General features: G+C 49.4%; 9 protein-coding genes across 9 annotated transcripts; 6 read left to right on the top strand and 3 right to left on the bottom strand.

Moving 5' to 3' along the window:
- Positions 1-647: 647 nt before the first annotated feature.
- On the bottom strand, positions 648-1,640 carry LTR64_001174 (uncharacterized protein; the record flags this gene model as incomplete). The annotated part of the gene is made up of 1 exon (XM_064895555.1): positions 648-1,640. One exon carries the CDS (start codon positions 1,638-1,640, stop codon positions 648-650), a length of 993 nt encoding a protein of 330 aa, XP_064758242.1.
- Positions 1,641-2,163: 523 nt separating this feature from the next.
- LTR64_001173 (uncharacterized protein) lies at positions 2,164-2,978 on the bottom strand (the record flags this gene model as incomplete). Its single annotated transcript, XM_064895554.1, has 2 exons — positions 2,164-2,191; positions 2,242-2,978. The coding sequence occupies 2 exons, from the start codon at positions 2,976-2,978 to the stop codon at positions 2,164-2,166; spliced, it is 765 nt and encodes a 254-aa protein (XP_064758241.1).
- A 461-nt stretch (positions 2,979-3,439) lies between these two features.
- Positions 3,440-6,037, bottom strand: SEC27 (Coatomer subunit beta'; the record flags this gene model as incomplete). Its single annotated transcript, XM_064895553.1, has 2 exons — positions 3,440-5,965; positions 6,020-6,037. The coding sequence occupies 2 exons, from the start codon at positions 6,035-6,037 to the stop codon at positions 3,440-3,442; spliced, it is 2,544 nt and encodes an 847-aa protein (XP_064758240.1).
- A 1,862-nt stretch (positions 6,038-7,899) lies between these two features.
- On the top strand, positions 7,900-8,524 carry LTR64_001171 (uncharacterized protein; the record flags this gene model as incomplete). The annotated part of the gene is made up of 3 exons (XM_064895552.1): positions 7,900-8,220; positions 8,268-8,341; positions 8,392-8,524. The coding sequence occupies 3 exons, from the start codon at positions 7,900-7,902 to the stop codon at positions 8,522-8,524; spliced, it is 528 nt and encodes a 175-aa protein (XP_064758239.1).
- Positions 8,525-9,147: 623 nt separating this feature from the next.
- On the top strand, positions 9,148-10,314 carry LTR64_001170 (uncharacterized protein; the record flags this gene model as incomplete). The annotated part of the gene is made up of 1 exon (XM_064895551.1): positions 9,148-10,314. The coding sequence occupies one exon, from the start codon at positions 9,148-9,150 to the stop codon at positions 10,312-10,314; it is 1,167 nt and encodes a 388-aa protein (XP_064758238.1).
- Positions 10,315-10,537: 223 nt separating this feature from the next.
- LTR64_001169 (uncharacterized protein) lies at positions 10,538-12,061 on the top strand (the record flags this gene model as incomplete). The annotated part of the gene is made up of 1 exon (XM_064895550.1): positions 10,538-12,061. One exon carries the CDS (start codon positions 10,538-10,540, stop codon positions 12,059-12,061), a length of 1,524 nt encoding a protein of 507 aa, XP_064758237.1.
- Positions 12,062-13,051: 990 nt separating this feature from the next.
- On the top strand, positions 13,052-17,509 carry SRB8 (RNA polymerase II mediator complex subunit; the record flags this gene model as incomplete). The annotated part of the gene is made up of 1 exon (XM_064895549.1): positions 13,052-17,509. One exon carries the CDS (start codon positions 13,052-13,054, stop codon positions 17,507-17,509), a length of 4,458 nt encoding a protein of 1,485 aa, XP_064758236.1.
- An 824-nt stretch (positions 17,510-18,333) lies between these two features.
- LTR64_001167 (uncharacterized protein) lies at positions 18,334-20,625 on the top strand (the record flags this gene model as incomplete). Its single annotated transcript, XM_064895548.1, has 1 exon — positions 18,334-20,625. One exon carries the CDS (start codon positions 18,334-18,336, stop codon positions 20,623-20,625), a length of 2,292 nt encoding a protein of 763 aa, XP_064758235.1.
- Positions 20,626-21,032: 407 nt separating this feature from the next.
- On the top strand, positions 21,033-23,035 carry ARG2 (Amino-acid acetyltransferase, mitochondrial; the record flags this gene model as incomplete). The annotated part of the gene is made up of 2 exons (XM_064895547.1): positions 21,033-21,275; positions 21,323-23,035. 2 exons carry the CDS (start codon positions 21,033-21,035, stop codon positions 23,033-23,035), a joined length of 1,956 nt encoding a protein of 651 aa, XP_064758234.1.
- Positions 23,036-23,250: the final 215 nt, after the last annotated feature.

The raw sequence follows: 23,250 nt of genomic DNA, 5'->3' as shown, positions 1-23,250 counted from the left end.
ATAAAGTAGGGGGTAGTGCATGCCATGGACGTGTAAAGAGTAACAAGGTCGGATTGTCACTACGCATCGAACGCTGGACTCCTACTGCTATTTGACGCTGTTCACAGATTCCTGAAGCCTTCGAAGCACGACAGTGTCTTACCAGTGCAGTCGATACCGAGACTGTGGTCTGAGCTGTCTTTGGGACTTAGAGGTCGCAAAGAAAAGGCTACTGAGATAGGAGAGGCAAAGTCTTGTTGATACTGATCATTCCCGCACATCCCAACCTTGACCTGCGCATATCAACGTCCTCAAGTTCGAACTCTATTGAACCTTCTCGACCACCTAGTCGAAACGTGTGTTCATGTCGCGATTCGAGCACGGTCGTAGACAGGTCAGCTAGTGTCAGAGAACACTGAGACGAAAAAGACAAAACGTGCCTTCAATGGCTGTCCGGCTCAGTAAACAGGATAGTTCCCACCTAAGACAAAAATCGGGCGACCAAATATTGCAATAAGACAACGAGTATCAAGAACATTGCGGGACAAAATTTAGCTCCTATAGGGAGGGACCACATGATAGTGATCTCGTTTGAAGTACGACCTGAGGCAGCTGCAATTAGAGACTGTGATATTTTATTGAAAGAACTGCTGAGTCCTTGCAACCAATCACCCATACCGTCTCCATTGAGTCTTGCGTCCCTCTGAAGCCTGATCTCCATTCCTATCTATTTGCTCACGCGGATCAGGTAGGATCTCCCTCAACATCTCATTGACGCCTTTCCCTTTCCCTCTCGCATCCTCCCACTGCTTAGGATAGCCGAGAGAAACCTCCTCAAACCTAACTCCATCAATCCAATCTGTCCGTCTCACGTGCAGATGACCAGTCACGACAACATCCGCTTTGTGCCGAACATGCCAATCCTCAGTCCTCTTCGTACCACACCATAGACTAAAGCGTGGAATGCTCGGTATGCAAATCGTGTCTTCGCGTAACGGCCAGTGATTGATAAGAACAACTTTCGTGTCTGCATCCTTCTTATCCAGCGCAATCTTCAATCTATTTTCCGTCTCGGTGACCAACGCATCACACCACGCATCGCGACTCTTATAAGGGTCACTATGCAGCAGTGCCTCATCCGTAGCTCGTATATTATGCTCCATTGCCCAGTCCAGCGCCTGCTCTCGACTCACATCAGGAGGACGAAACGAGTAGTCATAAAGCAGAAACATAGGACATATCAATGCCTTCACCGCGTTCGCTGACTCATCCGAATGCCAGGTCACATACTCGTCTTCGGGCGTAATAACTCCATACTCATTAGCAACCTTGACACACTCAAAGTACTTCGCCTCGCCTCTCAAGTTGTCTGGCTCCGGTATATGCGTTGTGGCCGGCGTGTGCGGGCTCATCGCGTTGTCTTCATGTGCGACATCATTGGGGTGTGGTAGAGTGTACAGCTCGTGGTTCCCGGGCACCCAAAAGACTTGCTTGAAGAGTCTGGTCGTTAATGAGAAGCATTCGTGGAGGTGCTCGAGTTTTTCGCCAACGTCGCCGGCTAGGATGAGGGCGTCGTCTGGGTGGGGTTTGAGGAGGTGGATGGCTTCGTGGTTGAATTTGTGGGAGATGTGCACGTCTGAGATGGCGTATAGTTTTCCCATCTCTGCTAATAGGGAGTTTTTTTGTCGATAGGTACTGTCCACCTGCTTGGGAAGAGTGGCTCTTGGCACTATTTTCTGGTTTCGATCTTTACGATAATCGATCTTCGAGACGCTGAATCATATTTTTTTCACTGCTCTTTACCTTCAGTACTAAACCACCATCGATGTGTTTTACTGCATGTGAATTTGCTGCTCATACGTCCAATTCGACTCACGAATATGTAACAATGTCTTCTGTATTGAACGTTCATCATGGCCAGCATAGTCACACAACAGGGTCAGATAAATTTGAGTGATCGGCATGACGGTGAGCTATTTTAATCCTGTGCCAAGTCGGCTGGTTGACATGTAGTTTATGGAGTAGAACTTGCAGCCTGTACTACAACGAGTACCGCTTGCAGAAATGCGACGAAATATTGAGTCTACAGGAAAAAGTATGAGAAGCAATAGGTCGTAGTTATCGGCAATGGAAGGATATACTCTATCGTGTCTTTTTGCCAAGCAGTGACACGCAAGAGCTATTTTATTCGTCGTCCAACTCAGGATAATGTCTATAAAACAATTAACATTGGTAACAGTAATGTTGTAAAGCTTTACTAACCGATAGATGCCCATCAAGTATTTTTGCCTTTTTCCGCTTTTAAGATAGGCCGCAATCTTATCCAAAGCCTTGACACGCTCGTGCAACGCGAACACCTTGTCGTATTTCCCACTCTCCTTCAGACTGCTCATCCGCTTGGGAAACGCGAAACTCACTCCGTCAATGGTCTGAAATAGCACAAGATCCGCATATGTGAGTTGACCACCGTACAGATACTCTCCGCCCCTGGACGTTTCGCTAGACAGTACTCGTTGGAAATATTCCAGAAATTTGGGCAGTCTTTGCTCTCGATAATTTTTGGCCCTCTTCAATGCTTCCCCTTTCTGATCTTCGTAGTAATCCCCCACAGCGATCGGGTGATGCGTGTCATGCGGCTCGTTACTCAAGCCATCGAGAGCTGTCAGAGTAAGTGCATTGACGTGGTATATCCCGATCGGGTCATCTTCCGTACTAGGTGCGAGTCCCAGTCTGGGCCCGAGATAAAGCAGGATGTTCGGTGTTTGACTAATGGTGTGTTTTCCGTGTTTTAGCATTGGTGGTGCAAAAGGTGGTGGGTTGACAGGACTACCATGGTTGTCGGTGCTGCTGTAGGAGAGGACAATCCTCATACCATCTTCGACGTGTGCAGTGTCAGTGTAGTTTGCACCAGCCTGTTCCAGAACAAGTCTGATAAATTCACCACGACCTGGCAGTCCTGGCCAGTATATCAGGTCATAAGTTTCCGAAGCTTCAGACATGACGCAGATGGTATGTTCTAGCAATCGAGCTATTCAGAATGGTGATGTAGGGATCCTTTGTCGAACACAAATGGAAGGTGACTGAAGGCTACGCAACCTCAACTATGGAATAAGCGCTATCGTACTTGATAGAGTACCGTAATAAGGGTTGAGTCGATTAGGATCTCGAAGCTTCAGCGTAGCACTCGGGTCGTACGACAGCTGACTGGTTCAAAGCAAACACGGGTTGAAGGTGTAGTCCTCGATGGTTCTATAGAAACCAAAAGTAAATAGCCTCTGAGACAATCTATACACCAACTACGTCATTTGCGCCGGATGGAAACGGAGACCATATCCTTGAAATGGTTCTTCATCCAGGCATGCCAGGCATTGTTAATCTGGTATTGCACAGGGTCAATGCAGATACTCTCGGCTGAGCCGCAAAGCAAGTGTGCGTCGCGCACTGTTCGTCAGTCGTTATATCATGCCTCAACCTCTTCGGCAGCTTCAACGTCAGCTTCCGCCGTCTCGCCATTGATCTCCCCTGATGCTACCTCGTCTGCCGAGCCATTCAGATCTACTGAGGACTCCTGAGCGCCGTCCTTCTCCAGCCTCAGATATTCGTCCCAGTCTGGAAAGAGCTCTTCGTCCTCTCCTGGCACACCTATCAGTTTTGAAACCTTCGTCTTGCCTTGTTTTTCGAGACTCTCTTTCCATTGCTTCACTAGAGAAGCGGTCCGGCTTGGTTTGTATGTTTGACTGAATAGTACAGCTTCACTCGTTCGTCCTGTTCGCGTGAGCAGCTCAATGGCAGCGTCGACATCACCACTCAACCACAAACTTGAGAATGCGATATTGTTGCTGCCACTTTCCTCTGCCTGGTTGGCTAGACTTTTTAAACCTGTCTTATCACCCGAACTTGAGTATAGCAATAGCAAACTGCCAAGGTCCTTCGCCTGTGTGAAACATTCTTGAGCTAACCGCACGTCCCAGGCCACCATTGCTGCGTCACCAACAGTCTTCCACTTGTGCTCCTGATCAGAAGTCTTAGCAAGCTCGAGTGCGACTGCCAGATTGTTCAAACTCAGAGCAAGCTCAAATCGATGTTCTGGATCCGTCGCTACCTCTAGAGCCATCTCTTTGTATCCTTGACCTTCCAAAAAGCGGGCAATCTTGTTCATTTCGCCATCAGGGATCTCACTGAGCAAGCCCTGCGCAGCATCGACCTCACCTCGAAGGACCAGCGTTTGGTACTCGACAACCGTGAGAGACAATGCAAAGGAGATGACTTGCACATCTTTGTCGCACACGTATAATCTACCATCTCTTTGCAGGTATCCTAGCAAGTACATCGGCTGGTCGAAATGTGATATAGTGTATGTCTGCTCACCAACTAGATAATTGAGTCTGTTGGTTGAGTTTGTATAAATAAAGCAATCTCCAACCCATTCTCCAGTCGTGATACTCTCGTTGATATCTGTGACGACCTCAAAGGCAGATTCGACGCCATCTTCATCGGCCAGGCCTGCATTGAGGCCTTCTAGGTATGCTTCTCGACTATATCGAAGCACGTATGTTGTGTCGTTGCAAGCAAGAGCCACCAACTCTCCTGATTCCGACCAATAAACTTCACGTGGCTCAACTTCGATACGTCGTACGAGGTTTCCGGTAGCCCAATCAAACATGCCGATACCGCCTTGGCCTTTTACACCAAGCAAGACGCCACCACTCAGACCTTCAGCTTGAAAGCCCACGTCGAGTCCGCCTGGAGCCTCTTTCATCTTCCGGAAGATCTTCACTGATGTAGCGGACTCACGGATGGCATAGTCGGTATTGTTGTCTTTTGAGCCCCAAGCAAAATCCAGGGCGGAGCCGAAGGCTTGATTTCTCCATGCGATGGCGGTGTAGACAATGAACTCGCCATCACCACAAACAGCAACGAACCTACCATTTGGTGAATGCGAAAGAGTCTGGGGGTAGATCTCGCACGATCCGAGATCCTTTGTGGGCAGATTCAGCGGCTGTCCATCTTTCACGGAAACGTCGCCTTTGATGACTGCAGAAATGACTTCGTTGTGACGCGCCCATACCATCTTGCCTTCATGCATGGAAACTGCAGGTTCTTCTCGACCCATCTTTACCACCACGGCGCCATCGTCGAAACCCATAGCTATGCCTTGTCGACCTCTCTGGTAGCTGACGCACCATGCTCTTTCCAGGCCGTAGCTCAGCGATTGTTCTAGCCTGTAAGTGTTTGCATGCCATATCTTCACAGTGCCGTCCTCAGAGCCGGATATTATGACGGGTAGTTCGGGATGGTAACAAGCAAAGGAGACGTTGCTAGTGTGTCCCTCCAATGTGGCTATCAGTGCTTTTGTTGTGTAGTCCCAAACCTTGACAGTCTTATCGTCCGAGGTAGTTAGGATGTATGGCTTGTCAGCCTGCGGGTAGTAATCGACGTGGTTGACACCCTTGGCTTCGTGTGCTTCGAGGGTAAAATTGGCATGGCCCGAACCCAAGTTCCATATCTTGACCGTCCGATCCAGACATGCGGACGCAAATGTGTTTGTGTCTTTAGGATTAATGGCCAAGCCCATCACATAATGTGAATGACCCTCGAATACTTGAACGCACTTCCATGCCTTGTCCCAATCCCATAACTTTATCGTCATGTCATCTGAGGCTGTGAGGACGAAAGGTTGCGTAGGGTGCACGACTATCGAACGAATGTAGTCGGGATGGGCTTCGAAGGAGGTGATCTTCTCAGAAGTGTTGTAATTGTACACACGAAGCTGAAAGTCGTCCGAACCACAGACGATCCAATTCTTTCTGGCGATGAACCTACCAGCTCGAACGGGAACATCTGTCAGCTCGAAGGTCTTGACAATCGCCTGTGTCTCATAGGACCAAATGTAGGCATGGCCACTGTACAATGTCGTGAGGATCCATGGCTCGGTAGGGTGAAAGTCAATGCCTTTCACACGTTCGGAGCGCGCAAAAAGCTGGCGCTATTTGCACAGTCAGTATTGTAGCAGACTAGAGGTGCGACATCAATGGTGTACCTTCACATCGAGCCTCATACTGGAGGTTGAACCTTGGGGTCACAGGCTAGAGTAGAAGGGAGGGAATGTTCATATGTTGACGCTCATGCTCAGGCAGCGGGAGTGTTCCTAACAGCGATGGAGATACATATGAAAGATTCTGAGCCCTGGTTCGACCCTTGCAAAAGTCGTTCCTTAACTATAGTCGTTTGTGTTCGTCGCCATAGGCATACTTAAATTCCACTTTCTGATCCTGCCACGAAAGCATTAACGGGGGACGCGACAGCCTTGGCCTCCGAGCTTCGCCAAGCCCGCATCAGGCTGAGCTTGCTTCAAAGTTGTGTGAACGATCGGGTCAATACTGTACATCTACAGTGTCGCAATGGGAAAGCAGTTTATGCTCATATGCTCATCAAGTATGCTGTCTTTGTCTTAGCATATACTTCACCTGACCTCTTCCTTCAGCCCGTGCTAAGGTTCTGATATATACTCCTGCTCTCAGCAATGAAAGTGGATGGCAGTGCAAAGGTCGGGAACGAAACATCGGGCTCAAACTTCAAGCCGGCCAGGCTTTCTCTCTACGATTATGTCAAGCGATAACGACACCTGACAACCGGCTGATGATGCCTATCTCCTCCAATTTCAAGCATTGAACGGTAAGTTATAGGACGACTGCGCATAGTGACGATATTTTACCTCGGAAATTGCACAGGTAAATCAGACTTACGAGCTGGCCAAATAGGTATTGTCGTACTCCAAGCTTTCCAGTTCGAATTCTCGTTTTCGACCTTTGATGACTGGTACTTATTTGTGCTTGCTAAGCTTACATTTTGCAATATTTAAAGGCTATTCAACTTTCACAACGCTAAACCTGGGCCAATATTATTGACGTCTTGCCCGACAAAATCCAAGAGCTCAAAGTGTTGAGGCTTATTTGACGCGTCGCAAGCGAGGTGCTCGTACTTGGTGCCAAGCAGCCCAAGATATTGAAAACGAGGTTCCTCAGCATGATTGGAGACTTGGTGGATACTTTGCTCGCAAATTCGTGATCTATACCCATTTGAGGCGTGGCAAGTCTGGAATGTGGTCACCAAAGGTACTTAAGTATCCATCATTATCGTTCATCTGGCAATACCGAAGCGACATAAGGATTGTCGTGGGGCCACTACAATGGCTTTCCCAAGTATTCTCTGCCATATGTTTTTTCCTCTTCAAAATTCAACCATCCTTCCCAAAATGTTTCCCTAAAAGACTAAGCCAGTATCTCGGAACCTGATAACTAAAGCATTTACGTACATACTCATTGGCGCAGGACGGAGGTTCTCGACACTCATCTCAGTGGTGACACGCTGACAAACGACAATGTCCTCGCAAGAAACCTTCCGGCCTTCTTACAGAACATGCACCGAAGTCACTGCTCGATGTCCGGTCGAGGCGACGACCTACGCTTACTACCCTCAACTCGGACCTAACACTTTTTTCGCTGCCTGGTTCGGTGTATGTTTCTGTGTAGCCCTCTTTCTTGGTGTACGGACGAAGACATGGTCATATACTGCTTTCTTGTGCGTTGGTCTTCTTGCTGAACTCTTGGGCTATGTTGGTCGCATCTTGATGAACTCGAATCCTTGGAACTCAGGAGCATTCCAGGTGAGACGATAGTGTCTATTTTACCCGAGTCTGCAAGATGTTGACCGGTGTAGATGCAAATATGCTGTCTTGTCCTAGCACCTTCCTTTATCGCTGGCGCAATATATCTCACGGCCAAGCACTTGGTGCTCTATTGTGGATCAAGATACTCAAAACTTCGAGCACGACTCTATCCCTGGATCTTCGTGGGGTGCGATCTTGGGTCGATTCTGCTACAGGTTGGTGCATGTCCATATTGTTTCCCACTCTCTAACATGCTGCAGGCTGCAGGTGGCGGTATCGCTGCAAGCGCGGGCAGGCAGGGAAGCGCACTACTGTTGGACGCTGGTAACGGACTTATCGTTGCAGGAATAGCCTTTCAGGTTTTCACTATGAGTATCTGTGGCCTCCTAATTCTGGACTTTGCGATACGTTTCTGGCGCTCGAAACCAGGCCATGCTAGCGATACTCTCACCCCCGAAAAGACTGCATATCAGATGGATCTAGGGGACGCAAAGAAGATGACGAGTCTCAAAACGTTTTGCTGTGCTATAGTCATTGCCTACCTGACGGTCCTGATCAGATGCATTTACAGAGTGAGTCTGCTTGGTTATCAGTAACGTTCGTAGCTGACTTTTTCAAGTTGCCTGAGATGGCTGGTGGTTGGGGCAATCCACTCATGCAGAAGGAAAATGAGTTTTTACTTTTGGACGGCATGTGAGTTGTGACCTTTCGAATGTGTTTGAGCTTTTTATGACTGACATCAGAAGGATGATCGCCATTGCCGCCCTTGCTTTAACTGCTGCCCATCCAGGGATTTTCTTTCAGCCAATGAGGAGATTTGCAACGAAGAAGATCCCGGACAGCCTGGAGCAGTCAGTGCAAAGCCAGGAAAAGTAGGGTTGCTTTGGAGAATTTCTTACTGCGTGCTTTCCGTGAGATTGCAAGCACAGACCCAGGATTTCTGGAGTAGACGATTTCCACATAGACAGCGATGAAAACATATCGTAGAATTGAACTTTAATTGTTCTAGCCACATGGCGGAAGCACCCCCCACCGAAGCTAGGACTCCAGCGGCTCTCGGTTCACCTTTCTCGATCTGTACAAAAGTGGACAAGAGTAGGCGGATGAGTACGAGAATGAGATCCTTTTTATCTTTGAGTCGTTCTCTCTCAAGCTAATGAGGTTAATGTCTAATTCTGACTCCGTCCTCGTCTTTACTGTTGGTTGATCGTTCGCTAAGTAAGGCGCTGAGAATGATGCTTACAACGTCGTCTGCGAACTGTGCTCTTTTGAGGTCGTGATGCCGCGGATCTCCACTACCATTCAGCGAGCTCGCTCACATAGCCATGCCTTCGCGCAGGTCGCACACCAAGTCTCATCACGGCTGTCTTCAATGCAAACAACGTCGGGTAAAAGTAGGTATATAATGTTCGTATAGTATTGCCGCTAAGCGAAACCAGTGCGATGAGAGTTTACCACAATGCCAGCGCTGTACCAGACGTCAGATGCCATGCTCTTTCATGGGTCATGCTCCTGTCTCGTATCCGTCGCCAACAGCCAGTGCTGTCAGAGATCAAAGCAATGCCGACCTGACGCCGTCGACAGTATTTCCAGGACCGCTGCCCAACAACAATGCGTCGACGCCAGGATCTTCGAGCGATCAGACTTCAGACACTCTTCCTGGTGCCCTTTCATCCCACCAGCAGACTTTCAGCCACCTAGATCTAGAGCTGATACACTACTATTCAACACAGACTTATATGACGTTGACGTCGAAACTCGAGGCTCACTTTGTTTGGCGTGATATCGTCTTTCACCAAGGCCTGAAGCACAAATTTTTGCTTCATGCTCTGATGGCTACGGCCGCTCTGCACAAGGCAACAAATCATGCCGAAGATACCGACACTCACGCAGCATACATCAAAGTAGCATTTCAGTATCAAAATCTTGCGCTTGCAGGCTACATACCGGAGTTGAGTCGTCCAAACGAAGAGAACGCCATCGCCCTGTTCATACTTTCTGCATTGCTGACAATATGGCTGTTTGGCTCAAAGAAACTCCCCGAAGCTCTCAATGGTGTAAACCTCACAGCTTCGCCAAACTTCCTGCCACGCGTGATGAGGACCGGACACGAGGAAGAAAAAACCCCGGATTTTCTTGAGATTCTGACCTTAGTGCAAGGCATAAACGCTGTGATCAAGCAAACCAGGCAATGGCTTCGTGGTGGAGAAATTGAGCCGCTCCTGAAGCCTCCACGAGACTCAGATCTGCCTCCGAACCCTCCAGACATACAGACGTCCTTTCAGAAACTGCGTTATAGGATTGAGCATCCCAATGCTCGCGATCAAAGTGCTTCGGAACAGGACTTGAAAGAAAGGAAAGACATATATATGGAGCGCTTGGAGAGCTTGATGTATGTGTCACGCTCTCGTACTGTCCTAGAATACGATCAACAAATATTCGCCTGGCCAGTCACTTCGGAAACTCCCTATATTGATCTTATCCGATGTCTTGATCCAACCGCCATTGCTTTGTTCATACACTGGGCTGCATGCTTCCGCTGCCTTGAGCATCTTTGGTGGGCTAAAGGGTGGTCTTACCGACTTATCGAAGATGCTATGTCCTTGCTTGATAGATCATGGGACGATATTTTGGCGTGGCCCAAGAAGGAAGTCGGACTCGAGTGATGCAATGTGCCTGCACAGTAGTGTTGAGCGACAACTCATGGGGTATGAAATTGGTCAGGGCTGGAAGGTGCGATCCGCCACGAGGTACTAACTTTGTCAGATGTGCAATTTAGATGTGGTTGACTTTCTAAACTATCAATCAACCACACATCTAGGATTTTCGCTCGATAATATCCTTATTCACGCAGCATACACTATTCTTAAACAAACCTCCGAACTAAGAATGTCTTCACCATTCCCAACCTACAGTGAAGTCCCAACAGATGGAAACAGTTTTCACCCTTCATTATTGACGCCACCGTTGACACCTCTCCAAGCACATGATGTGCCATGGCGACCCTCGAGCGCGGACCGTGCCAGTCTCAACATGAAGAAGAAACATCATAGGCACAACAAATGGGATATCGTTGATGAACAGCTTGCGAAGGAGGAGAATGTCCAAGACTCGGATCTAAGTCAATCGGAACTCCTTAGGAACAAATCAATGAGCTATGCACGCTACAGGGCATCGATCTCGGTATCGCCGACCTCCATCGATCCTCAGGGTGCCAACTACATAAGGCGATGGACCCTGCCCTCCAAGTCAGAGGCTACCAGAGGCCTGACACCACTACGGTCTACAGTCAAGCAAACCACGGTCAGCGACAGTTCTGAGAGTCCTGCGATGATCACGTTGCGTCGAGCAACAACCAGGAGATCGCCCAAAACAACAGAACTAACCTTCTTTCCTGAAGCCACTTTCTCCCACGAAAAGAATGGCCTGCTATCGTATCTTGTCTCGACGTTCTCGCTTACTAGCGCAGAGGACGAAAGAACAAATCACTTACTTCCAAGTCCGAGAAAAATTTCGAAACCAACATCTGTCGACAACGATGCTGCTCACCCAACCATGACCTACCCTGCTGCTACGGTTCGCACCGAGCTTGCTGTTGACGCAAGTTTGTCTATGCCGGGGACCGAGCAACAGAGCCAGCCACTGCGGAGGTGCTCCACCAAGTACATCTCTGTTAGCACAACCTATGAAATAATATGGGACGAGAACGACAGCACGACTACAGGCGATCAATCCAGATCGTCGACTGTCGACCATCGACGGCCTTCACTTGCAGTGGCGAAATTGGAGGCCCAACTTGTTCGCAGCAGCCCAAGTACACGACGCGCACCAGAAGAAGTGCTATCAGCTCCTGAAAGAGCCTCTCGAAGCTCGTCTGATATGTTTCAAGAACAAGTGTTGAGCCATAGCAAAGTGGAGCACCTTTTCGCACGTTTGCAACACAAAACAGGACTCCGAGACCTACCCCGCTCCCGTGGCAGTCAAAGAGGAAGAAGCAGTACTCTGTGCAGCATTACCGTGGACAATTCTGCACAGCAGACGCTTCCAGCTAACAGTGATCGGAAAGCGTCTATGTTCACGATGGACTTCTTCCCTCCACTTGCGAGTCGCAGAGCTAGCATTGCAGCAACGCAGCCTTTGAGCGAGATGCTGCAGCCCAACGGCTCACAATTCAAAGGCAAAGCACCAGCACAGAACGCTCTTCGACCACATCCAGGCAGCTTGTTAGGTTCCAGCAGTCACAGTCGTAGGAAAAGTTCAGCCAACATTAGTCCTGCTTCGCGTCGAGGAAGTAACATAGTGCAGAGCATTGTAAGTAGACTCAACTCATTGGCATTGGAGTCCTGGTTGAGCGAAGCAGACACGGAACCTCTTCTCGATAACCAGGTAGAGCAAGCGAATTCAGACAGGTGAATGTGCCGAGGTAAGGAGACTTTGGGAGATGAGTGGTGTGTCAAGCGAGGCGGCTACTGATCCTGTCGCACTCCGAGATCTGGTTTGGTGATAACTGGCAGGACTCGGTATTGCTACGAAGACCTAGATTTGAATTAGAGATTTGACTCCAGTGTACAAAGACGTTCATCAAGGCACCAGCCTACTGATAGCTTCTTGCACAATCGTTCGATGTTTAATGTGATCAACAAACAGTGTTTCTCACAGGTGAATAACATTGCCTCATAGGAGCGTCGGGTGGTGTTGAGACCTGACACGAGAACCAACCATCGAATGCCGACCAGACCAACGTGCTTTCACCTTCGCCTATCACAAGAAAGGATTTTATCTGCATTGGCTTTCCTAAAGAGGGATTTTCTGATGTCCAGGCCAGGTCAGCCTCAATAACGATCGCGCTTTATCGGATTCCATAGTTAGTGTACCCAATTCTATGCGGAAGGAGCGGCCCCGGCGATTTCGTGCGTAGCTAAGCTGGATAAGGCGTGCTTGGTGATGACCCACCGATAAAGAGGGTTCATTCAGCCGGCGAGTGGTAGACCTCAAAGCCTAATCATCTCATTCTCGCCTACAAATTCCGGTGTCCGTATCGGAGACAAGTGGTAGGTGCGACCTCAGCTGCGGCCTGTGCTGAACTCAACTCAACTCACTTACTGTCAATCTTGATTGTTGCACCACAGCAAAACATCATGCTCGACTTGGTAACCTCCTATACATTGACACAAAGTCCCAAAACTCGTGCTTTACGTACTTGACACTCGAGCGCGAACAATCAGCAGAAGCCGAGGGAATAGCCGATATCGACCTCACACTAATTGATCCTGAAAATCAGCCAGCTTGGACTTGGCTCACCAGTCTGGCCACAATCTATCTAGCAGCGGTGGGGCAGAGCACCAACTGCACGAGTACCGGTCCTTTCTCGAGGACATCCAAGTACGGCGACATGTCCCTGTCATGACCTCGAACCTTCCGGCGCAACCCCGGCCGCCGCCTTCAACTAACATCGTCACTGGCTGGGGAAGGCAGCGCAGTTACAACGCATTGCCTACGACCTCCTCCTCTCCTCGAGTATCAGGTCCATTCTTTCCCACCCAGGATGGACCTCAAGACGTGCACATGACATCCGAGCTCGATATCAGACCAGTGAAGAGACGGAAGGTAGACAGTACCGATACGAGTCCGAAGTCTGCGATCACAAACCTAGATGGCAGTGACGAACCCCAACAAATAGATCAGAGGAAGTATGTTGGTGCTAGCTGGGTTACTGCGCTTGCAGCGCACGATGGGGCCCAGGCTTCAGTTGGGGCTTATTCCGAGAAGACAATTCCCCTTCCACGAATGCCGTGGTCTGCATCATCTGCTTCAAATCTTCCGCCAGCTAGAGTCAGAACTTCTTGCAGGTACAGGGTGGATGCAAAGGTGTCCAATACTCCAGACTCACTCCAGTGTCCTTCTAATGCTCCCACCTTGGAGCCGAAGAAGCCTGCCGACTACTATGTTTGGGCTGGCAATCATCCTGAAGACGCTACCAATGAGAACAACGTAAAAGCAGGCTATTGGGACAGAGCACCACAGCCTCCGGAAAGGGAGTCCAATACAGCCAAGCCCGCTCTCTACAACGCCTTCAAGCATCGTCAGGGACTGCAAAGCCTGTCGGCACTGTTCTCGCTTGTACTGGACCAGAAATCTAAGCACGGAGCTCTGGACTCAAGTACCACCTTCCGACCCCCACCTCGTGTGACATTAACTGAAGCTAAGAGGAGGTCGTGGATTGCTGATTTGGCTGATGGAGGTGTACCACTTCGACGGTTGAGCAGGACCATTCCCCAAGGAATTAAGGGCCTTCCATTGCTTGAGCAGTGTCTAATCAATGCGGTGCCAGCAAACCGGGCATTGTGGTTCGCAAAATGTGTAGGAGCCAATGAGATTCGGATATTAAAGAGGAAGGGCATAACCGCCAACGTGGCCGCTAGTGCAGAAAGTAAATGGCTGAAGGAATGGACTAGCAGCGTTGAGCAATTTCTAGAGGCTGCTGTCAATCATTGTGGTAAAGAGAAGTGGTCCGCGAACCTGAGATATAGCCTTCAGTTGTGCACAAGACTCTATCAGGAAAATCTACTAGAGAAAGACCATTTTCTCGACTGGATCGTCAAAAGTTTTGCAACATGCAAATTGGAACTGCTTGCGGCTTGGCTGCCACTTGTCCAGCTTTACAGACAAGACCTGGTTCGTTTCAGAAAAAGGGCCAGATCTACAGCCGGGGCATTACTGTCGCGTCTGACGGAGCTCTCAGATCTAGGTGCAACCCACAATGTGTTGTGGGAGAGGTTGCAGAACACTGTTCGTGGACTCTTAATCCTACAACCAGCCTGTTTTCTGATGCCAGATCAGTGGCGAGGCTACGCCGCCCCGTTGCAGGCATGTCTCAATCCCGCAGATGAGAAAGAGCAGCGGATCTATGATCATATTGCAAGCAGGAATCGCCGACTTCTGGGCACTGATTCAAAAGAGGAAGCCTCTCCAAGAGTCGACAAAGCAGTCTTTGAGGTTCTCGACAGCGCTGTCGCACCGTTCGACCTAGATTTCTTGTCTCAGTCCCTAGACAACATCACCACAAATCGTGCCGAGTTGACCGGATTCTGCCTACAATGGGCGACATCAAGGTTCCGAGGTGAAAAAGCTAGAGTCTTCCTGATTGCGAGACTGTTGAGACGGTGGCATCGCATGGGCAGTCATATTGACACAGTGATGCTTGCCTTCTTCACCTGTGAGCGAGACCTGTCCTTGCTCGATCCGGATAGCTATAGGCACTTGTTTGCCGAATTGTCACGAAGCAAAACGTTCTCGAATAGTCGATTCCTTCAATCCTTGAGCATCAAGGGTTCAAGTGCGTCTCGATCGACAACAGAATCATCACAAGATTGCTCCTTCCTTCTACGAGATTTGTGCTTAGCAGATTCAGATGATCACATGCTGCACCTTCGTAGCCATTTACTAAAGAGGCAACAAGATTCATCATTCCAGGATAACGGAGAGATCGAGCTCATAAAGTATGCATTGAAACAGGTGTTACATGAGGACACGTCGGATGAAGGTGCTTACAAGAAGACTGAAGTGCCTCTTGAGACTCTTCAACGTCTAGACTGGGCCGATCGCTTCAATCTGTCAGCATTTCTGCGGGCTGAAACAGCTTCATTATCGAAGCTTGCAGCTGTAGAAGTGGCTGGAAGACCGCCTCTACCAGGAAGTAGGCAATTGACCCTGCGCCAATTCCTGGTCGTGCGTGATACTCTCGAGGCGATGGACGACATCGCACTGTTGGCTGATGTTTTGCATCTGCTTTCAAACACAAAGCAGGAATGCATACTGGCTGCGATGGCCGACACCGTCCACTATCATGCTGCCTCCCTGTCAGCCATTGGGGCCCTTGAACCACTTCAGAAGAGCTTGGGACGAGCGTATATTGTCCTACGAACAGTAAGGCCGTGTATCTTACATCTCGCTACTGCTCTGGTGGACCTGTGTCGCGACTTTCCCTGTCCCATCACCCCTTTACGAGCACTTCACCAGGACCTGATCCGTGGCGACAGAGGAAGAGCCCTCGCTGCGTGCTCTCCGTTCAGTGACGGAGTGGCGGAATCCTTGCAACAGGCTGGGGCAACTTTCGTCGATGATTTCGAAGCAATTCTCCAAGGTGAACCCAACATGAACGAGCAAGCCATGACGTCGCTCCTCACACTTCTCGTAAGCCGAATCACCAAGGACGGGGGCGACACGCAGAGGCAAGGACAGCCTCAATTGTACCAGCTTCTAGCTCGACTGAGACTGTTCAGAACGGCTCAGGCTGATATGCTGATCAGGAAGTGGCTCATTCAACTGTTCTCTGCAACCTGGTCTGAGGTGCAGTTCAATGTGGTGATTGAGCTTCTGTACAACCGTTGTGCCACGATCGAGACGCTTCTTGAAGTAGTCTTACAAAGCCCCCAGGTATCTATGTCCCAAGATGGTATCCGAGATCTGATAGTTGCTTCCTGCTCAGGCCGACTCAATACCGACACCGAACGCTCATATGTGGTTAAGGTTGCCGCTCAGCGTTTCTTTGCCTCAAGCCCTCTGCATGCTCTTGAGCTTCTGCTTGGGGTACCACTTTCGGTGCCGGGGATTTTCAGCGATCTGATATCAATACTCTTTCGCGGGCTTAGTCAAGATCCCAATTTGAATGGCTTGACAAGTTCGGCAAGCAAGAATTTGATCACAGTGGTTGATGAGCTACTAGGACATCCTCACCAGGGTGCTCTCGACCTTGATCAGATGCTATCGCGCATTGGTTTTCTGTCGCTGCCCTTTGTCCAGTTCCGTGTTTCAACTCTCAGTGGAAAGACACCGTCATCGACTGACGAAGCAGAATTAGCACACAAGTCTTTGCAGATGTTTCGTGGTCTGCACCTCAGCGTCAACGAGGACACTATGGCTCCTGAAATTGTGCAAGCAATGCTTGATGTTATGCCGGCAGGAGTCAGCGACCGAGTCAGAAATATGGTTGAGCAGCAATTTTTTGATACACTGCCCAGGCTATTTCATGGCAAAACAAGTTCGCAGCCTCTACATGCTACCTCTGAGGAAAAACAAAGAAGCTTCAGCGCTGTGCAAAAGATTGTCTCGCTTGGCCCAGCTCGGACAGGACAAGGCTCGATGGACGAAAACGGTACGATGATTGAGAAGCTAACTGTTGTGGCCAAGATGCTTGGGTCTCGGAACGAGGCAACGGCAGCTGCAAGCAATTCTACCTCAGCGAACGCCTCGTCTCTTCTGTCTCCGGCGTATCAGGCCCTGCAAATTGCTCTACCAGGTCCTCACGGGGACAACCGCTATCGGGACAACATTGTGCATGTATTGGAATATTTAAATATGTTCCTGATAGTTGTCGGTCTAAGGGCAAGCTTCTTCAGCCACAAAAACGGTCTAACGACTCCAAAAGCGCACCAACACGAGCAGATCAAGCTCATCGCCTTGCTGGCAAGTATCGCGACGCAACCCTCATTGACTCAACTACTACAGTCGGGCCTTGAGGAGGCAGTAACCGTCAAAGTGCGGGCGATCATTGAGTTCTCACTCGATGTAGCGGCGCGACTGGCAGATGATCTATCAGATGAAGCACGACATATTTGCACACGAATACTCAAAGATCGACTTCGAGACGAACGAACAATGTGGCTAGTGGGCAGTATGACCACGTACAATAATGTCAACAACCCTGCTGGACATGGACTTTCGATTATGCACGAAACAAAAGGGTTTGTAAGCGAATTCCGGCCAAGACCATGGGAAATGCTTGAGAGTGGTGGAGGGAAAGAGAATGACACGTGTCTTGGATTAGGTTTATTCGGTGCAAAGAGGATGGGAAGCATTTAAGGGCGTATTTTGGGGGGGTACTTCAAGACCTGATATTTTGATGAACGATGTCAGAACAAGGCGCTAAAGTTGGCAACATAGACGTCAATCGTTGGATTACTGCACAGCTATATTTTGAAGACATTGCAAGCGGCATTATGGGTTTATGGTTGTCTACATTTAGCATAGCATTTGAATCAAGATGTTTACCTACTTTGAATGAAGCCTCTATCTGTGGTGCTATCCACCGACTCGAGGTTGGGACTGCCAAGAACAACTCTGGCGGAAAAAGTCTCTCCTGCAGGCTCGGCAGCTTGCATGACGTTGAACTCAAACCCTTGGTCTTTTGGTCGCGCATGAACACGAGTTGAAGCCATGCACTATGAATGCATCCGTGTGATGCATTATCAGCAATGATCAGCGGGACTTCCTTCACAACAGGAAATCCAGCAGATATTGCACGGTCGAAATGGCTGTGGGACAACGCTCTTCCCGCATCATCGGACCTTCCTGTATCTCAGACAGAACGCGACAATTTATCTGAACCGCACCTGCCTTCGCCAGAGTTCGCAAGTGCTCCAGTCGACCTGTTTGCTGACCTGATTCTCGCAGACATGTTTTCTTCAACATCAAGATAACAACCTTCTAGCTCCTAACTCTATCGATAGTGTTTACCAATATCAAGCACATCAGTATAGATAGTGCATCGTTCCTGAAACTATGGCTCAGACGAACAATCGTTGATTTGTACGAACCCTTCGATCGAAGTCTTCCTGTGAGACTGTCCTCGGCCCATCAAGCCTATCGACAGCCTGCAACTACGGCGTTCTCGAAATCTGAGCACCATGGCCACTCCGAAGCAGGTACGCATTGGCCAGGATACGTCAAGTGCGTCTGCTCACGACGAGTCATACAAGGAAGACCCTGTCCGTGGTAATTCGACAGCCTCGCGGAGCAGTCAAGATGAGAAACACAGACTGGCTGACAGGCCCAAGAGGTGGACTTTGGGTATCCTGGCTGATCAACAGACAGACGAGGTTCCTGGCACAGTGTTGTTACTTTCCAAATTCTCAATCAGAAACATACCTCTGGGTCTGCAGCACGAAACGGCTAGAGGTAGATCACGCTCTAGAGGGTCCATTTCTGGAGAGGCAGACCGGCGTCGCTCGTTGGAAAGCAAGAAGAGAACTGCTGATGGTCAGATCATCCTAAATCCGCAACCAGATGATTCAGCGAACGATCCGCTCAACTGGCAACAATGGAGACGGGACGCTGCTCTGTGGTCTCTTGGCTTCTACTGCATGCTCGGTGGAGGCATGACACCTATACTAGCAGCTGGCTTCAACCAGGTCGCTGCCGACTTGGACGTCTCGTACGCCGAGGTGGCTCGAACCACTGGCTTGTACATGATGGGCTTGGGTCTGGGATCCGTCATCTTTTCTCCCACTGCCATTATCTTCGGCAAACGCCCCGTCTATCTTCTATCTGCTGTCACCTTCATCGTGTCAAGTATATGGTGTGCCCTTTCGCCTGATTATGCTAATCTTGTCGTTGCACGCATCTTCCAAGGCATCGCTGTAAGTCCTGTCGAGTGCTTGCCATCTGCCACAATCGCCGAGGTCTTCTTTCTCCATGAGAGAGCATTCAGAATCGGCATATACACGTTGCTCCTTCTAGGTGGAAAGAACTTGGTTCCGCTGATCAGTGCTGTAATTATACAAGCGTTGAGTTGGAGGTGGGTCTTCTGGGTCATCACTATCTTGGTCGCTCTCGGAGCTATGCTTTTGTTCTTGTTTGTCCCAGAGACTTTCTGGGACAGAACTCCACGACCCAAAGGTTTAGCCCGCAGCTCTATCTCAGGGCCTCGTGGATCGCTTTCAAAGGCCAACAGGCAGAGCCCAATTGCCACTCGCCAGCCAGAAGTAGCATGGACAGATCCGTCAGTAGATTTGAGCGAGGCTGACCCACGAAAGCCGAGCACCATATCAGCAGATACTGCACATTCTCTCTTTCATGGCAAGTCAGCTCCCCGTGTTGGCACGAGCCTGGACGGCACTGCCAGGGGAAAGCCTAAGCTCCATCTTGGTAATCTGACTCCTGAACCTGCACAGGACGATTCGAACATGCCTCAACTGCATAGCCTGAACTCACCCTATTACTTAGAGCTCGAGAAAAATGACAACTACCTCAGTTTTCCTGCCAAGAAAGAGCCGACGAGGTTTCCGGATCCAATATTCGAAGACGTTGAGAAGCAAGATTCGCCAGTGCTCCGTGCACCAACCTCTTCAGCTACAGCTTCAGCTTCAGCTCCCACAAGTCCTGAACAAACACTCTTCAGGCAGGCGACCAGTCAAAGCTACACCACTGGACTTCGAGTACAGCCCGCCAAGCCATGGGCAAAGTCGCTGAAGCCATGGAACGGTCGACTCACTAAGGTGTCATGGTGGAGGGCAGCAATCCGGCCAGGTATTCTTTTTGCCTATCCGGCCGTCTTGTGGTCTGCTATGGTCTATTCGTTGTCTGTGGGTTGGCTGATTGTGCTATCCGAGTCAATCTCCCACATCTTCTCTACTCGTGACTCATACAATTTCAACTCGCTTCAAATTGGATTGGTCTATCTGTCGCCTTTCATTGGGGGTGTTCTTGGTACGGCAGTAGCAGGGAAAGTGTCAGATGTCCTTGTCAGGTTCATGGCTCGTCGCAATGACGGTATTTACGAGCCAGAGTATCGTTTAATCATGGCTATACCCATCGCAATCAGTACGGCTATCGGACTGATGGGCTTTGGCTGGTCTGCAGAAGAGCGTGACGCATGGATCGTGCCAACCGTTTTCTTTGGGATCATTTCGTTTGGCTGCTCCTTGGGCTCGACGACAGCCATTACCTTTTGTGTTGATTCATACCGACAGTATGCTGGAGAGGCACTGGTCACACTCAACTTCAGCAAGAACATCTTTCATGGTCTGGTCTGGAGTTTGTTCTTTCCCCAGTGGTTGGAAGCTGATGGCTCAAAGACTGTTTTTGTGGCCATAGGTGGAATACAGCTTGGCTGCATGTTACTTACGATACCTATGTACATTTTCGGTAAAAGAGCAAGGATGTGGACTGTGAGGAAGGCGTTGATGGAAGGGTTTTAGACATTGGCTCTTGTACTCTTGATCTGGTACCTAGATGTTTGTAGAGATCATCTAAAGCACGTGTATGCATCATTTGTTAATCCTATCCTCAGAGCAAGGCTTGAAGTCTCCCTTCGACTTTGTGAAGAGGATGCAACTGCCACTTCTAGTGGCTTGGCACTTGCTGAATAAATGTGCTTCCTCTCCAACTTTTGGTCAGATCCCTCGTGTAATCCTATGACCTCGAACCGTACCTGCACGACCATGACTCGCTAACGTGCAAACCCTTTCTGCAATGTTCTCTGCTGTGATCAACCTCTGAAATGGATATTGTGTGGTGCAAGGATTGAGTCAATTGACACTCTCCATACTATGCATTTGTATCCTTGTTACTCGTCTTCGCTGTTCGTGCGGGACGAAACCTAACAATGAGTCTGAAGTTGTGCCATAGAGGGCACTCAATGTGCAACTGTCTACATCGCAGAACCTCCTCAGTCGAGCTCACCAGTTTGCAATGCTGCAAGAGGACGAGCACCTCGCAGTATCGGCGGCACACCTCAAGTGCCGCAGCTGCACCAGCTAGACAAGTTCAGGAATATGTCCAGCGAGGCAGTCATTCTGGAGCAACAGGTCCTCTAGGTCTACAGGCACAACAAAAACAAGCGGATCGAGTATGTGGTGTTTGTCTCGTGCCTTTCACGAAAGCTAATCTTGACAGGAATTCTTCGCAGATGTCCTCAGCAGTGCTGCCACAAAACGAGATGCTAAAGCATACTTGAACCGTCTGAAGAGCCCAGCTAAGACCAAATCTATACCCTCGAAGTCCAGGCCCTCGAAGCCGGGAAGTTACGTCAATGTAGGCAATCTCTTTCGAGGCAGCCGAGCTGCTGAGATGAGTCCCGTCTTCTCTCAGAGTCCTACAGTAGAAATGGAATTTCAAGAAACAGAAACGTTGCACGTTGCTTTGGTCAAGATTAAAGATTTGACGAATCTGGCACAAGAGATGCTTGACGGTATTGCAGAGACTCTGAATCAGCTGAACAGGCTTAGTATTAGTCCATGTGTGGTCATTGAGCCATCGACGCAAGACCGTAAACAGCTCAGTGAGGGAATTGACAGATTAGTGAATGTAATCAACAAGTCCGGCGATATCGCAAGACCAGTGGACAACCTCTTCAGCACTCGCAACACTGGGCAGCTAAGGATTACAAATAGCAACTTACTGTTCAGGCCACTAAGAAAGAGCAAGATACCAGTGATAGGAAATGTGGCGTATAATGAAGACGAGCAGAGTATGTGCTTGGTTACGGCCAACAGCGCCGTATTAGCTTTGATCAAAGAGCTTGCTGGTTTGAACGTCAAACCTCCAGTGGACGAAGACAATCTAGCAGACACCTCTACCACTAGAGACGTCCAGAAACAGGTCTCACTTGACAGGATAATCACGATTGACTCAGCAGGAGGCATTCCGAATACGAAAGCTGCAGACGGCAGACACGTCTTCCTTAACCTCGACCAAGAGTACGAAGTTGTACGATCTAGTCTGCAGGCAAAAGGCGATACTGCATCAGCTATATTACATTCTTCAAATCTCGACCTCCTCAAGCAGGCCCTCGACCTCCTCCCTCATTCTTCTTCTGGCCTCATGACAACCTATGAGGAGGCTGCAAATTCCAATAAAGCATCTCAGAGCCGCTCCGCATCTAACGTGGGCACACGACGATCAAAAAATGCACTAATACACAATCTTCTGACCGATAAGCCCGCGTATTCCTCTTCTCTGCCTCTGGGCCGTCTTGCGAAGAACAGCTTAGCCGCAGCCGAACCGTCAGTGTCACATTCGAGCTTTATCAAACGTGGAATGCCACTTACCATCTTTCCCAACCCATTCGAAACACCCTGGACTCCTACAGCACCACGGCTCAAACTGACCGACCCGCGAATCGACCTCCCACGTTTAGTGCATCTGATCGAGGACAGCTTCAACCGCAAGCTCGACGTCGGACACTATCTTAATCGCGTCAACAACCGCATCGCAGGTGTCGTCATAGCAGGCGAATACGAAGGCGGCGCAATCCTTACCTGGGAAACACCATCCGGCACATCAAACACCCAACCTGTCCCCTACCTCGACAAATTCGCCGTCCTAAAACGTTCACAAGGCGCCGGTGGCGTAGCAGATATCGTCTTCAACGGCATGGTGCGTTCCTGCTTCCCCAATGGTGTATGCTGGAGGTCTCGAAAGGACAACCCCGTGAATAAGTGGTATTTCGAACGCAGTCGGGGGACGTGGAAGTTACCTGGGCAGAATTGGACGATGTTTTGGACGACGCCTGGTGTGGAGAGGGGAGGTGAGGTGTTTAAGGGGTATGAAAGTGTGTGCAGGGGTGTGATGCCTAGTTGGGCTGATAGTAAGAAGCCTGCTGATTGAGGTCTCGGTTGGTTTTGTATATGAGTGGAGATATCCTACGGTTTGTTGAACTGCGAATGAGTTTCAGCCACACCCGTGCATATCGATACAGCAAGCGAATATGTACGAGGGAAAAGTGGCTGGGTGATAGTCACCAAGCACACAGGCAATGAATGATATATAACACTTCATGGACGAAGTCAGGTCTTCCCTGCATGAAAGCTCAAGGACATCTT

This window comes from Lithohypha guttulata (assembly GCF_036872675.1).
Source record: "Lithohypha guttulata strain CCFEE 5908 chromosome Unknown scaffold_1, whole genome shotgun sequence".
NCBI classification, from domain to species: domain Eukaryota; kingdom Fungi; phylum Ascomycota; class Eurotiomycetes; order Chaetothyriales; family Trichomeriaceae; genus Lithohypha; species Lithohypha guttulata.
The sequence above is the reverse complement of the archived record's forward strand: the minus strand, read 5'-3'. Positions and strand labels throughout refer to the sequence as shown.